Source organism: Festucalex cinctus, chromosome 5 (assembly GCF_051991245.1).
Source record: "Festucalex cinctus isolate MCC-2025b chromosome 5, RoL_Fcin_1.0, whole genome shotgun sequence".
Taxonomy (NCBI): domain Eukaryota; kingdom Metazoa; phylum Chordata; class Actinopteri; order Syngnathiformes; family Syngnathidae; genus Festucalex; species Festucalex cinctus.
The window spans coordinates 19,052,380-19,069,409 of NC_135415.1; the positions used below are offsets into that span (position 1 = coordinate 19,052,380).

The 17,030-nt window shown below is 38.7% G+C and overlaps 1 protein-coding gene across 3 annotated transcripts in view; it reads left to right on the forward strand.

Moving 5' to 3' along the window:
- Positions 1-14,727, forward strand: part of edil3a (EGF-like repeats and discoidin I-like domains 3a) — a 91,530-nt gene extending 76,803 nt beyond the window's left edge. For all 3 annotated transcript variants that reach the window (XM_077522483.1, XM_077522484.1, XM_077522485.1), the window contains 2 exons: positions 5,050-5,205; positions 12,106-14,727. In XM_077522483.1, the coding sequence (XP_077378609.1) occupies positions 5,050-5,205; positions 12,106-12,255 (306 nt within the window). In that variant the 3' untranslated portion in view covers positions 12,256-14,727. The remainder of the gene's footprint in view (positions 1-5,049; positions 5,206-12,105) is intronic.
- The last annotated feature ends 2,303 nt before the right edge of the window (positions 14,728-17,030 follow it).

The window sequence follows — 17,030 nt, forward strand, 5'->3', positions numbered from 1 at the left end:
TCAGTGTGATGATGATCAGGTCGTTATAGCTGATAGAGACCACGTTTTCTTTCTTTCTCCAGTTTGTGACCACAGCCATTCATCATGACCTCCTCCGCTTTTCGGCCTGATACGTTATTATGCTTTTGTTCACCATGGGCTAAACTAATGATGGAGCACATGCCGCTTGTTTGCCACAGCACTAAGGCAGACAAAAATCCATTTAATACGTTTTTGGGAAAATCTGCTTAAGTTGATTTGATTGTTTTGCAGTCTAAGGTTGCTTTTTTCCCCCCACCTGTGTTTGCACACATTTCTTATCCTCTCTGATGGATTGTGCATGTGGTGTTGTCTTTTAGGAGATGCAAAATATAGTAGTTAGTCTTCTTAAAGTAACTAAGATTGAGGTATCCCCCAGTATAAAGCTGAACATGTTTGTACGTTTGGTTTTCGAATCGAAATTGCCCATATATGTGAATTGTAAGTGTTTTCCGTGTCAGTCTCAGCCTTGTGATTGACTGGTAATTATATAAAAACATGGTGTACCATTGCCAGACTCTGTTTTGTTAGACAATGGAAAAATAAATAAATCAATCATTCATGCCGTTATAACATCCCGTCTAGATGATTGTAAACTGTATTTATTTTTTTTTCCCTTCCTATCTGCATGCATCTGTTTTTATTGCTGCTGGAAATGTAAATTTCCCAATCAAAGGGATCAATAAAGTCAAGTCTAAGTCTAAGTCTCCATCTGACTTCAGAGGCACGGTCTCATCCATGTTCCACGGTCCTTGCTTAAGCAAAAAGATGATAAACCGTTTGCAATTGCTGGTCCTAAGTTATGGAACAAAGTGCCTCCTCTGTAATGAAGTGTTTGTGTCTTGGTGCCATTTTAGCTCTACCTCTGATTTGCAACAGTATCTTATGTCCTTCCATATTTATCTTTAACTGTTTTTCTTCTTAACTAATGCATTATGTTCAACACTTTGGTTCTGTGCGAGCTGTGCTTAAATGTGCTCTATAAATAAACTTTACTTACTTCCTGTATCTCACTCTGACAGCTGGGCAAGGTTGTACTGTATGTATGGATGGAGTTTTCCAGGCTGCCTTTTTTGATAAATCATAAGATATTTTTTATTTTTTTTCCAAGTACTTGTCAGCTTTAAGCAGCGTTTATACCCTGCTTGTGGGGTTGATGGTCCATAGCATCACATCTTTCATGCTACCCTGAGTTTAGTGCGCACACAACTTTGAACTTTGCACTGTGACTTAGTGGAGAACACGCATCTCTCGCTCGCACACATTTGCCGCAGGCTACGAAGACTAAATGAGGCTTCACCACATACGGTTGAAGCAGCACAGCGAGAGCGATGCTGTCAGCAATATGCGATGCATGCATGTGCTGTATTTCTAAGATAGGGGAAAGCGCGCCTCCTCTGACTGCCCTCGCTGCATTAATCTGTTTATTTTGCACAAGCAAAGCTACTTCTAATAGGAACACAAAGTTTGCCCAACAAATCTCATGCTAATGAGCAGATGAGTGTTTGTTCGGCTCAAGTGTACAAATGCTGCTTCTTTGCCTTCTGCCACAGTACAATTAGGGTCACTTCTGCTTGTGTAACAATACTGCTAGCAAACATTAGAAGCGCATGGATCATATTTTCTCATTTTTCACTAATGCGGGAGACATGATATGGATTCCTCTCAACAGGATTTAGTGATTTCTGCAAGATAGTTTGGGTTGCAGGGGCTCATCACGGGGCTGAACCAAGAGTGAGGAGGAGGGAGCAACAGCCTGACTCTAACAAGCTTATCTGGCTCACAAATTTAGTTAAGTCCATCAAAGTGCTGAGCGCTGGTGTTGCAAATGGTGCTTTGGATTATCTGACCACTACCTGTGACGGCAATTACACGTTCCAATTCAAGCGTGCCTTTGTTTGGATGCCAGACTCGATTGTTGGGCTCGAATAACATCAGCTCAACCGGTGCAACTGGAAGAGAATCAAACTGAACATCCCCAGGCAATATTATCTCCCTGAGCCGATTGTCCACAGGCTTCCGGTGACAATACATGAACTGACAGTTGTGATTGACAGACATGAAGTATATTCTGTAGCGATTTAGAATAATTTACATTCGTTGTTTGAGAATGTAAATCAGTTCAGATGAGCACATATCAACATGCATCTGGCTGATCAGATGCCAAGCGAGCAGCGCCGTGTTGGAATGCGTCGTCACATTCATCTTGTCTGAAGTTTTGGGCTTGGATCCCACTCACTTGCTCTGCATACAAATAAATACACACATTGTTTGCAAAGACCAAATGTCATTTTTAATTGCGGAGATACTGAAAAATGTCCGGCCTGTCAAATCAATCTCAGAACTCCGAGCTGCTTGCTGAATTCATATTTGGATCTCTGTTTTTATAAAGATCAGATGGAAATTGAATGAAGTAAATGCAAATAAGGACTGTTGGAATGTTGTTGCTCCAGATGACAGAAGTACACATAATATATCGTTTTGGCTGTTGTGGCATTTAGGGATGGACCAGTACCACAACATTGATTCTTTATGGTAAACACGGTAATAACGTTTTGTTAGCTGGCTATAAATGATATTCTGCAAAATGGATGAACTCAGCTCGGGCAGCAACGCAGGCCACCGCCCACGAGTTTCTTCTTTATCTCTCATATACTTATGTACTCCTTTTACATTGTGCTTCTGAGTCTTCAGACTGACAACAGATAAATAAGACACCTTTTTTTATAGACTACATGTAAGTGAAATGAGTGGCAAGACTGTTCAAAGAAAGAGCATTTGGATGCTAAAATGTCAGTTGTGACAAGTTGTTACTCTAAAAGGTGTTATAGTTGAGTGTTTTGTCATGCATTATGAATATGATGTATCGATTCTAGTATTGGCGAGTAAACAAATGCAATTACTTGAACTGGATGTGTTATGTTACTGTCTAGAATGAATAAACAATTGGATATACCAAAAGTTTCTTCTTCAATTCAACCACACCAAAACTGAGGTCATTGTTTTTGGCAGTGACGACAATTACTTTCAGTAAATACTTTGTGCTGTCTTTAAAAACCAAAGACTAACTCTGAAATCCTAATGAGCTGCTTTGGATCAGACGGACAACAGTCATACTTTCAGCCATGCTTTTATCTCAATTACACTTGACTATTGTAACGGTCTTCTGACTTGACTTCCCCAAAAGAACACCAAACAGCTGCAGTTGGGGTTTTGGCCGGAACGAAGTTATTCGAGCATATTGCTCCAATTCTAAAAGTCTTTAGACTGGCTAGAGAAGAATCATTTGAGTTCTGCTACTGGTCTATGAATCACTGAACGACTAAGGTCTAGAATACATTTAAGAAATAATAATGGAATGTAAACCCAATAAGGCTCTGATATCTACAGACTCAGGTTGGATAGGGGAGCCCAGAGATCAAACCAAAGGTGGTGAAGCAGCATTTAGCTGTTATGCTGCAAACAAATTGAATAAGCTACCAACAGAAATGAAGTCAGAAAAAGGTTTCAGTATTTTTAAATCTCTCTCTCTCTCTCTCTCTCTCTCTCTCTCTCTCTCTCTCTCTCTCTCTCTCTCTCTCTCTCTCTCTGTCTCTCTTTCTCTCTCTCATATGATTAAAATTGAGCACTTCAGCAATTGAATCATTTTTAATCTAATAATTTTTAGTAAGTTTCATAGTATTTCTTTTTGCTGCACTATGATTTTTTAATGCTCTTTGTTTTAAATGCTTTTGAATGTTGCATTTTTAATCTTGTAAAGATCATACTCTAGTCTGAAAACGTGGTCTAGGTGCATGTCAGAGTGATAGGGTGATGCCAAGCATAAACAGGGTCTCTGTATACATGTCTGTCAGGACCCAGGTCTTTTCCTTTTTGTTTTCACAGGCTGTGTTTAAGAAAGCTCCTCTAAAATTCACCTCACAGCCGCGGGGGTGAGAGGAAATCTCTCAAGCAGTGTTCAAAAGTCTTGCGAGGAAAACAGCGGGAGTTGGCTCATTCACTGCTTTACATAGCTTCAAAATGTATATTTCAGATTATGTAGGCTATTTCGGGAAATGAAAGTGCATTGAGGTGTTCGAAGAGTTAGCGTGGTGGTCCGTGTAAACCAGAGGGCGGAGCCTAGCCTAATGTATTATAAAAAGGCTTTATTTTTAACGTGCACTGCATCTGATTTAGTCCTGTCAGCGTGCTGCGATATCGACTATGTAGGCTAGGCCAATTAGTTTGATGTATGTTTCCTCGCTGCGTATTTTCAGCAAAAGGAAAGCTCACCTTTTGTAGCTCATGTAGTCTCCGAGTTTATAAATTTGTCAGCTTCTTCCCATGTGACATCAATTGCAGAATTGCGCCTTGTGCGTGTCCAGGAAAAAAAAATCTGACAGTATATTTTTGGGGATAATGCTGTATTAAATCACACTTGAAATTGGATTTTTTATGTGCCGCCTACCGCTCAGACAGCTGGGATAGGCTCCAGCACACCCGAGACCCTAGTGAGGATAAGCAGTTCCGAAAATGGATGCCATTCTGATTGTGTCGCACAAAGAAAGTTGTGTGAGCACAACACACATTGCTTTATGTTTTGGACTGAAAAGTCCATTATTTAAGACCACTTGGAATTTCTCATTTTCCCAAAAAATGTAGTAAAAGTAACATAAACCATCTTTGTAGGTAATCAGATCCTCAAATGTTTTTAATTCTAAGCCATAAGCACTGAAACATTTCAGCTCCTTGCAACAAATACGAACTTATTTGAAATGAAGTCCAATCAACACGTCTGGATCATTGAAGCTGCATGAGAGTTCTATACTGCTTAGTCAAGCCTGTGAACTCGTCCCTGCTGTTCAATATCTGTGAATAATGAAAGCGACTCCTCGCGCCCGCGCCTCCATTCAATAAATTCTCTCATTACGTGAAAAAAAAGACATGCAAAAATTACATCCGTCTAATCTTGTCAGCAGTTTTCAACTCTAGTTCACTTGCAAAGTTATTTCATGTCTCTTCTTTTTCTCTCTCCCACTTGGCTTTTTCCAGGTGGACTTGCTGGTGCCTACCAAGATCACGGGTATAATCACCCAGGGAGCGAAAGACTTCGGCCACGTGCAGTTTGTTGGCTCGTACAAACTGGCATACAGCAATGATGGAGAGCGGTGGAAAATATACCAAGATGAGAAGCAAGGAAAGGACAAGGTATGTAGCGCACTCCATTACATATACCACGTGCATAAAAACACATATATATCCAGCAAAGGCACTGTGTAAGTCCACACCAACGTTTGAATTAGATGGAGGCATTCCAGATAGAGCGAAAAAGCATTCAAATAAAATGTGTAGCTGATTAAAATGCCAAATGTCCCGTTTGGACCCTGTCTGAGTCTCTTTTCCACTTTGACGTCTCCTCTTCCAGGCCTCAGACTGACCCAGCTTGGGCTGTCATATTGCCTCGCTTCTTTACCATCAGATAAGTCTGTTGTGTCAACCAAGCTTGACCAGTTGTGTTCAGAAAATCTTGTTTACGGCCCTTCAGCAGAGTACACATGTTCCCTCCAATCGGCCTCGACATCAGAGGCAGCGGGGGCTGCAGTGGCTTCTCGGTTGATGTGAGGCGAGCTGTAGCCGGAACTAAAAACTTTTGTCTTTCACATGCTGGCGGCAAGTGGGCCACTGTTTACTTTTCTCACTCTCCGTGTTACTGACAGATAAGCACTGCCTCTTCGGATTATTTGTGACCGGGTGACTCCATGGCCATGGAAAATCGGGAGCCTTTTGAAGACCTTACCACATTGAGCAAGTTTCAATTTGTATGTGTTATCAATTGAGTTGCAAAAGGTGGGGAAGTTTCCGGTACATTTAAGATGGGGATTATATACCGTATTTTCCGGACTATAAATTGTTCCGTAGTATAGTCGCACTTGGCCAAAATGCATAATTAGGTAGAAAAAACATACACGCTGGAGTATAAGTCACATTTTTTGTGGTTAATTTAATTTATAAACTACTAGACCAAAAACAGACATATATGTCATCTTGGAAGGCAAGTTATAAAATTAATAAAAGAATAGAGAAAATGCTGAGATATGATAACACAATGAAGGTTCACTACCCTTTTAAGTCATGAGGGTCGGGGTCGCCGGTCTTACGAGACCCAGCACTATTGTTTCTGTACTTCCTGTTTATTGTTTTGACTAACGTATTTTCCGCACTATAAGGCGCACCGCATTATAAGGAGCACCTTCAATGAATGACATATTTTAAAACTTTTTACATATGTAAGGCGCTACAGTAGAGGCTGCAGATACGTTATGCATCCATTAGATGGTGCTGCACTAAAGGGAATGTCAACAAAACAGTCAGATAGTTCAGTCAAACTTTATTAATAGATTACAAACCAGCTTTCTGACAACTCCATTCACTCCCAAAATGAATAAACAGCTGTTTTATTATTTTCTCTGAGGTAAAGTATTAGTATTAGCTAGCGATCCAAGATGGCGGGATCTTCTGCGCATGCGCGTCACCGATCGTGCAGGGTCACCGATAGCGTCTTGACAGTGAGACCTGTTGCGGCTCAATATTGATCCATATATAAGGCGCACTGGAGTATAAGGAGCATGGTCAGCTTTTGATAAAAATTAAAAAAACAACAACTTAAAAATACGGTATTCAAAGACAAGTTGTGTGTACTGTCTTGGAATTTCTTTTGTGTACAACATCACCTATATTACAAGAACAGGGATGAAGGAATTCTATTGTCTCATCTAGGAATTCCAGACACCTTCATATCATATGTCTGCAATTGGCATTTTTGGCAGACTCTCCACTTTTGACCTTCACTATGATCTTTGCAATAATGTTTTTATCTCACCCAGATTTTAAAAACAGATAAAAGTTATTTCTTTCCGTGCGTAATCCACCTCCCCCTTGTTGTTTTGGCAATATACTTCAGAGCAGAACAAGGACAGACAGTCAGCCGGCGTGTGTGCTGTGTATTAGAGGCGAGGCTTGTTTAGCAGGGCTGCGGAGAATGTCAATCAGTTTGTCCTGAGAGTGAGCCAGGGGACCTTTCACAAGTATGATTCTTCAAGGTGTTTCCCCCCTCAGACGGCTCAAGTTTCTATTAATGCCAGAGGACACATTTGACTGTTGGACTCCTGTGGCTCCTCCTGCCGCACCGCAATAGTGGACTTGACAGGGATATATTGTGGGTGCGTGGGTGCGTGTGCTTGGCTGTTTGGTTTGGGCACGGTGTTAGATGCTTCTAAGTATTCTTCTCAGCTGCTGCCTTCAGCTCTTGTGTGGCAGCGGCTAAAGGCGGTTAGATGGAGATTTAGAGAGGAGCCTCCGTCAGAATACAGATATGGTCAGTCAGCAGCAGCTCACTGGCGCTCATATCAGGCTCTCCTTACAGAGTCCATAGGACACCTTGTTTGCCTTTTCTTCACAAGAGACGTGACCTTTCTATAATGATACACTGTACGGTCACATATCCTAATCAATGTGTTCAACAATCGGGTTTTCCTGCGGAATGCTAATTCGAGCCAAAGCATTTCTGAGAATTTTCAGTTTCTAACTGCTAGCACCCCGGAAAAGAGAGGCCAACTGTGTATTTTCACTTCCTGCCAGGTTCACATCTGCAGTTAAAGTCAACCTTAAACGTTTTTTGACAATAATGTGGGATATGTGATTTCACTAGTATAAACATGACATTCTGATTAATATTACATTTGTGGAATATGAATTGTGAATTACCGTAAATCCAGCTTTTTTTTTAAATCCATCTCAGGGGGCAGCCATTTTGCCACTTGCTGCGGACTGAAGATGACACCAATGTTGCTCAGGGCTCAGGCAACGACCAGTCAGAGCTCACCCATTTTCTGAAGCTGCGCTGTAATTGGTTGTTACCTGAGACCTGAGCAACATTGATATCATCTTCAGTTGACAGCAAATGGCAAAATGGCCACTCCCTGAGATGGATAAAAAATATCTGGATTTTGCTGCAATATCATATTTAGACTAGTGGGTCTGTATAGAACATATTATTGTCAAAAATAAAAAAGAAATGGTTGACTTCCTCTTTAAGACTAAAATGAATCCTGCAGTGCGCCAATTTTAGTTGAAGGGAATTTATTTTTGGTGAATTCCAATACCTGGACGTGACACATAAACATGACAAATCACTTTAATACTTTATGTCCAGATATTAAATTACAAGTATTCACGATTTCCATTATTGTTTTTATCTTAAAAATATATGTGAATGTGTAGAAAACAACCATTCTAAAGGATTCTGGATATTTTGCTACAGCAAATTTTAAACATTGGATATGCAAACAATATGTGTACTCTTGAATGTGTGAAAGGTATGATTAATTTTGGATCTTTAAACTGTTTTCAAAGCTAAATGAAAATAGCATCATTTCTTATAGTCTTTTTACACTTGATTTATACTTCAACATGACTTTCCAAATATGAAAAATTTGTTGAAATACTTAAATCTGGTTGCAATGGCCACTCATTGTTTTTCGCTGGTTTTCAAAGTGGCCGCTCATCTTAGTTCTGCACCTCCACAAGCCTTCCCCGACTGTCTAAATTTATGCCACCACTGGTTGGGATCAATCAAGACGAAGTTATTGATTTCTGTGCCACACTGTTTCACTCAGGTGGCATGAGGTTAATTAGCCGTTAGATGCTTTATTCCCATCTCAGTAGGAAACAAAATGTGGTCGCTGTGAATACAACTGCACGTTAACTTGTTCGTTTTACCACTTCTCTGGCACCTATGGGGAAAATCTGTATCAGTCATCAATAATTAATATCAGTTCTGGGGGAGAATGTGTACACTGTGTCCATGCAATGTGCCTCCTATTGATGATTCAGTTAGAATACTGCGAAGTTTGCAGTGTCTCTCAAGGATGTTGAGAGCAAGGAGCAAATAAATGTGGCTGACCTGAACTCTTAACCTAACCAGCAGGTTTAAATAACAGACAAATTTGTATTTCCGAAGGCACACAAGCACTCCCCTGGCAATGTGAAGTTACCAGACAGCACAATCAATAGTTGAGAGCAAAGTTGGAAGTTCCGGGGTCAGTTTTGAGTAAGAATTTCCAGTTGCACTGTTGTGTCTATTTTTAAATCATCCGATTACTCGGGATTGCAGATCCCCGGAGAAGAGATTGCAAATTGGTTTGCAATTAAGGATTAAATTCAGTCTTCCCTCAGGCTGATTAAAGATACCTCGTGGGCGGATATGAAGCTTCATTAGCAAAATTTCATAATGCGCATTAAGTTGCAAAATCTGCGCTAATAATAATCAGCATAAAATATAAGTCACGACCAACAGTCAGCCATTCTGGGGTCAGGATTGACAAACTCTTTCATGAACATGACCGCATTAAAGCTGAGTTTCTACGTGGTAATAAAATTGTGACAGAAAACACTTGAAACGGCATAAAAGATATTACATTGTTTGCTTGTCCACGGCTCCAAATCCTGTCTTACTACACAGATAAGAGTGACACATAGGAAAAAAGATTTCACTGGAGGAGCAACATGATGAAACAGAATGCATAATAAAAGTGACAGTTTGTATTTTTTTCCCCCGATTATCAGATGTATGGGAAAGAATGAAAGAATACAACTGTCACATGATCAAAAAAACAAAGTTGCAAACACTCAATATGACAACAAAATCAAACAGGATGAACCAAGTATAGCATGAAGGCCCAAAGAGGAGGAAGTGATTTTGCTTATCACATATATGCTTATCGATCAGTGACTATAATATGTAATGGTGGCAGGAAATGCTGTAATCCTTCTTTTCGGGGTTTAATTTGCACTTGGACTGTAAGTAATTGCTTCATTTACAATAAACAAGACTGTGACTTTAATTAAATGGTAATTTTCTCAACAACCATGTGACTCCAAAATGCCAGACAATGTATGGATAATGGATTCAGGATAATTAAGATAGTGTATAGATTGGTTAATGGGTTTATGGCTCCATATTTTAGTCAAGGGAATATTTCTTGACAGAATCCAAATTAGTCTATTGCAATAACAATTTAACTTCTTTATCACTGTAGGCTGCAAAAAGATGATTTGCTATTTGCGCACAACACTAATTAAATTTTACTCTGTGAGCGTGTCATGAAAGCTTTCATTGAGTCATTGACAAAAAGAAGGCAAAAATATTTTTAATTTGCTATTTGAGCAGTCATTTGTATCCCAACACAATGAGTGGTTAAGTTCCTCTTATCCATTTGTCATTATTGATATAGAAGATTACATGACCCATTTTTCCAGTTAGGTAACAAACCCTTGAAATGTAACAGACAAATACTGTTAGCAAAAATCGGGCAAGAGGTTTTAAGGACTATTTTAGAATGAAGTCCTTGATTTAAAAAACATCTTCTCTCCAACTGAAAGTTGTATATGATCATCCGGTTAAATGGAACCCCCACAATATTTGTATTCAAAAAATATATGAAAATGAGTAGAAAATGTCCCATTGCTCATCATTTGGCTCACTGATTTTTCCATTTTGCACAACAGTGAGTCTCATTATATTCCAATTACACAGGCATCATCATGTGATTTTAATTGGAATGATCATATCCTTCAATGAAGCTACCCCCGTAGATTCATTTCCTCTTAATAAACTTAATTCTACTGTCAATTAAGTACTTACGAATACAGTGCTGCATCCTGCGTGTTTGCAGCCATTAGTTGGGCCCTGTACTGTTGTTTAAAGGTTTATTGCAAGCAAAGTGATTCATAAATTAACTATCAGACATAATTGAGCCTCCATTTGTTGCCTGGGTAGTTCAGTGGCGGCACTGCATTGTACATGCGACGACAATTCCTATCAGCATGCGGCACAAAGTATTATGTTGATTATATTTTACAGTGCCAAGCCAACAATAGAGGATCGGAGCTTCTGATATATTTTTGGCAGACAACTAAAGTGTTTGTTTCATTTCTGAGGATAGAAAAAAATAATGATAAAAAAAGACGATGCACAGAAACATCTTTACATTCCAGGTGGGCTTACAATTGTTGGGCCTTAGCATGTTGATATGGACTGGACCTTGACTAACAAAGTAACAAAGCATTCAAATTCAATGGTCTTTGTTATTGTGGAACAAAAAAGTGCAACCAAATGGGTAGAGAAACGTATAAAACTAAAATACAAATCAAAAGAGATGAGTAGAACAAATAGTAATTTGCAACTTACCAATGAAAAAAAAATTTCACAGAAAGCACTACAAAAAATTGTAGGATAAATTAAAAAGACAAATAATGGCTAGAAAGAAGTAACCGCGTTAATATTTCCAGTAAAAAAAAACAAAAAAAAAACAAAACAAAAAAAGGGACTGAAACAAGGTGACCAGAGAATATCCAAATTGAAGCAAGGCAAAATGCTCACAACAAAAGAGGAACAAAGGAATGAATCAGCATCAGAAACAGGTGTGCATGCCCCTACCAAACTCCTCCCTGTGCCACCCAGGGGCATTTAAAAAACAAAACAAAACACTACAGTGACGGAACATGACAGGTAGCAGGCACAAGGTTACGGAAGACAAGAAATTATGACTTGTTTAATCATTTATTCAGCTCCACTAACACAAATAGTTCAGCAAAAGGTAGTAAGAGTTAGCCATTAGCGTGACATGCTAACTAGCCAACACCTCAGCGTTAACCAGGGCTGTTTTTGACAAAACATGGAAGTGAGACATTGGTTGGTTTGTACACTTGTGTGTCACTAGATGACAACAATCCATCGAAATACAGCAGTAACTGAAAATGACATCACTAATGTAAACTAAACAAGTTATCACGTAGGCCTAAACAACAAGTACTCACTTTAGGTACAGGCCGAGCTCACAGCCTCACATGCAATGAGGAAGCGGGGGGATGACAACAGAGCGCATTCGAGGGAACCAGGTTTGAGTAAATTGAACTACGTACATGTGATCGAACGTATTGAACTTGTAAGCTGTGCTAAATGGTGCCATTTTGAAACATTCACCGTAAGAAACAAGTTGAATCCAGAGGTCATTAAAATTTAAATTCTTGTTCTTTGTGTGTTTGCAGGTGTTCCAAGGGAACTTTGACAACGACACGCACAGAAAGAATGTGATCGATCCGCCCATCTACGCTCGGCTCATCCGGATCCTTCCGTGGTCGTGGTACGGAAGGATCACTTTGCGTGCAGAGGTGCTCGGCTGCACTGTGGAAGAGTGACGTCCTTCCCTCCTTTGTTTCACGATCTCTCCCGTCTTAACGGTACACTGGCGTATGTCGGCCAGTAGTGGAAAAATAAACTGTGCAACCTGTAAAAAATTAAAAAAAAGAAATTGATTTCCAGTAGTTTTGTTTTTGTTTTTGTTTTTTTCAAGAATTTGTGAAAAGTCACCATTTTTGGTCTATGATTTGTACAATAATTTAATGCTCTGTTCTTTTCTTATGTCAGTTTAGTTTTCTTGACAGCGTGATTTTTGCCTTTTTATTGTTCTTGAGAACTGTAATATATGTACGTGGGATCTGGGTTGGTGGGGTGGGCTGTCTGATGTTGGGGGTCTCACTGTGGATTTGCCATACAAACTATTGTACAGAGTCACTTTTTAAACAAAGTACGTGTCGGCCATGTTGCATTAGCGCCCGCACACACGCAAACACCCCCCACACACACACACAAAACACACATACGCCATCGTATTGTCATTAATATGTTTTTACTCTGACTTTGTCAGGCCATGCTTTCACCCTAATGGGCACTTACATTACCGCATCAACCAAATCACTATTACTGCTCTTGTATTATATGTAAAAGACTAGGAAATTGCATGGTGCGTGAATAAAAAGACTTGCTTAATACGACAAATCCGTCAAAACCTCCGGCCGTGAACGTAATGGCTTCAATTTAGGGAACTTTTTTTTCCCATACATTTTCAAACTGTTCTGAAACAAAAACGCGTTGTGAAGTTGATAAATATTCATGACAATTCATTCATTTCGATTGCAGCACTGACACAGATATTGACAATGTTTATATGTATTCATTTGTCCGTTACTATTATTTCATAGATTTGTGTTTACTGCTTGTGCATTTTGTATTTATTCAAATTATTTTTGATTCTTTTTTTTCCCACATTTTTATAAATCTGTGTTCAGTGTTTGTGTCTATGTAAGCGGAATTTATTAAAAGCTCAGGATATACTGTATGTCACTCATAAAACCCACAACTGTATACACTATCTGTGCATTATTATTTAACCACAATGGTTAGTGCTCGAGTCCAAAAGTGAAATATTCATTGTTATTATGTTTCAATTGACAATTGTCTCTTGTTTTTCAAAGGAGAGCTGCTAGATGAATTATATTATAGCAACATAAGCAATGATCTCACACGATTGCAATAACAATGGTAAAAGTTCACAAAAACTTAAAATGCGATAGTTTCTTTTTACTGGGAATGCAATTGCAATCTTAAAACGAGATGTTTTGTGGTTCTCGACATATTTTTCACACTGATTCCATCACTGAATAACTTGGCCTCACCCCCACTGACGAGGTAGAAATATTACCCGGGTGCTACCATTTTTTATTTTTTTTTCTGACAGTTAAAGTGTTAATTTCTTGTTGAGCCCTGATGACGAGTTCGTACTGTGCTGTGGAAACGTGTGAAAAGCAATTAAGATATCTTTATAGCAATCACATTCAAAATATTCCGCTTGGCTTGAATGGTTACAAAATGGTGTCAAGTGTGTCCGAACTAATTGGGTGTTCTTTATAATGGTCTCCAATTACTAATGTGCTGTCGTTATTGGACGCTTCAAAACTTGTTACGTTTAGAGGAAAGTTGAAGGGAAAGAGCTCTCTTGTGTCATGTTACCGATGAGCTTCTCCAGTTATTTCATATTGTACAAATGCAACACATCCAATCTTAGATTGCAGTAGAGCCTGAAATGGAAAATGAAAATATATTAAGAGAAAGGAAACAATTTCATTTAATGCTCCAAGTTCACCAAATGGCAGCAGTTGTTTTGTTCACTTAGTATTCAAATTTATGGAAGGAAAAACTTCAAGGGAGTCTTTGTCCAAATGAGAAAAAAAAACAGCAAAAAAAAAATCCAGTTTAGCTGTAAAAATTGTTACTGTGTATAAAAAAAAAGTATTTACACATAAAAACTACATCATAGATGACTAATTTATGATAAGTCGATCAGTGGCTTGCATTCTTCACATTCATGGATGCAAAATACAGACAAATAATTGTTTTTTATTTGGAGAAACAGTTATTTCCTGCCGAACCCCTTAATCCGGCATCTGGTCCTTGTCGCCTGTGAGCACAAGAGCGGGCAGATTTGCATGAAGAGTTTGAACTGTATAGTATAACGATGTTCACCGGTACATTCGGGTGTTGTATTTCACCGTTTTTTACTTTGTACTGACCATGGATTGTCTTGTGTGTTGTACAAGTGCATCTCAAGGTGGAAAAAAAATGAAGAGAAACTCATCTTGTCTTTGTATGTCCACGTCATTTTATCTGCTCAACCTGAGTGTCCATCTTGAAAATGTAAGTAAGAACAATGCTGGTTAAATTCAAGTCAGCTGAGGGACACCAGATGTTGTGTACAGTGAAATAAAGAAAAACATCAATGCTTCAACTCCAAAACTCAGTTCAGTTTGACAAATAAAACCATATCTGTGAAAGTATTGTGCTTGGGTTTTCTTCAAATCAGTACACAATGATGGATCAATTCTTCTGAAAGGTGTCAAACCTCTGCAGCACGCAGTTACGCTGCACAGAGGTGGGTTAGACCTGATGTTGGTCACACCGGTACAAATTCAGCATCCACCGCCATTTGCACTGTCTACAGAAATAGAGCCCTATAAGTGAATCTTGTAGATGGTTTAGGTTCAGTTCAGTTTTTATTTTTTATTTTATTTTTCTTTACCTGTTTTTTCTGAGTATTTTTTGTTTTTTTGTTTTTTTTCTGTCATTAAAAAAATAACTTAGCTGTTAGGTAACACTCCCGTCACATGTCCATTTCAATGTGCCTAAACAATTTGCAATACTTGTTTGAAAAAAAAAAAAAAACAGCACCATACGTATTCGCAAAAATGATTTTTGGAAGATTCACCTCAGCTTGACAAGGCTGCAGGCAAGCGGCTGCAGCTCTGCGAAGTCACTGCAGGTCCTGTTGATCTAAGCTCACTGGCTCCAGGCGGCAGCTTCATGTTTACCCTCCATACTTCTTCCCGAATGTCAAGCTGCTTATTTAAATCACACTTCCTGGCCCTCCAGACATTGCTGTATGTTTTCATTATACCGTATTTTCCTTATTTTAAACACTGTAATTCATTTGACCAATGAAACGGAGTCAGACAGTCACGTGGCCACTATGTCATCATGTCCAACTAAATTAATAGATATTCATGATTAATTTACATTACATTTTGGCAGTACTGGATTATATACTGAAATACTCAGTTACTCAGTACTTGAGTAATTTTTTTCCACTTAATATTTACTTTAAGTAATTGTTTTGAGTACTACTTTTTACTTGAGTCGTACCATTCTAAAGTACTCTTACTAGAGTACAATTTCTGGCTACTTTACCCACCTTATCTGCCCAATGGACCGAAGGGGGTAAAATAACTAATCAGGGTTTGAGTAAAAAGAACTTAAGAGTGATGGTGTGAAGGACCCTTAATCAAACTATAATTACTTTTCCCTCTAGGTGTGATCTGTCTTGGTATGGTTTCAAGCATTACACATTTCGGGCTAGTATGGTGTCTAAAATTAGCACATCTTTTCAAGGAGAATAATTTTCTTGCAAGGTCCCACTTGAAGTGCACTTAAGCTTTTTTTTCCTGGTGGGCTGCAAGATGGTGGAAACGCGGCTGTAAATATTCTCATTCATCCCGGTCGTTTCATTCTCGGGGCATCGAATCGATCGCAAGGTGGGGAGACAGCGGTCCTATTCTGCACTCGCTTCCAAAGTGCCCCGGGTTCTGCGCCGCTAATAACAACAGAAGAGCATTGTAAAGACTGATGAGGGAACAGGCACAGAAATACAAAATCGACTCAGCAAAGCCAGATGTGCATTTCAAATACTTAACAATGTTTGGAGATAATACAGGATGGGAGCAAAACAAAACTGAGCTGTGTACTTTTTTTTGGAGTTCAGGTTTTCTGGCAGATGACAAAAAGTGACCTCAGGAAGCTGCAGGAATTGAAGACTAAAAGAACACCTGACATGTAATTCAGAATATTATAAATGTTGTACCTGCGATTGGCTGGCAACCAGTTCAGGGTGTACCCCGCCTACTGCCCGAAGCCAGCTGGGATAGGCTCCAGCACCCCCGCGACACTTGTGAGGAGCAAGGGGTTAAGAAAATGGATGGATGGAGAAATATTGTACATTATTTTCCTGTCAATTTTGTGATCTTATTATCTGACATGCTATAATATCAATAACCCAGGAGCAAATATCAATATTACTGCTGCTGTCCTTTGAAATTAATTATCCTTCATATACTGTCAACACTGCAAAATGAACATGTTTTTTTTTCTCTTATGCTTTTCACAAGTATCTCCTTTTCTGTCAAAAATGTAAGTACTAAACTGTGTTTTGTTTGTTTGTTTGTATATATCTTTTCTAAATGTACAATAAAATGTACAATAATTATTTTTTCGAAGTTTTCATACTATTGTTAACAGAAGTGTGAAAAATGTTCAACTACTAGAAATATGGCTGCATCTTGCTGTTGTTGTTTTTTACTTTGTGTTGATTATTTGTGTTGTTGTTGTTGTTAATTAGGGGCAGATAACATCAGTTCTACTTCTTTCTGTCCCCTTTCATTTCACTTTTTTTAAATGAATGAAGTAAAAAATTCAATTGAATTGATTTGAAAATTGAATATTTTAGTCATTGATACAGTCATTTCATAATAATTAAGAGTTAAAATTAAAAAGATGTACTGTACTGTAAAAAAAAACAAGTGTGATA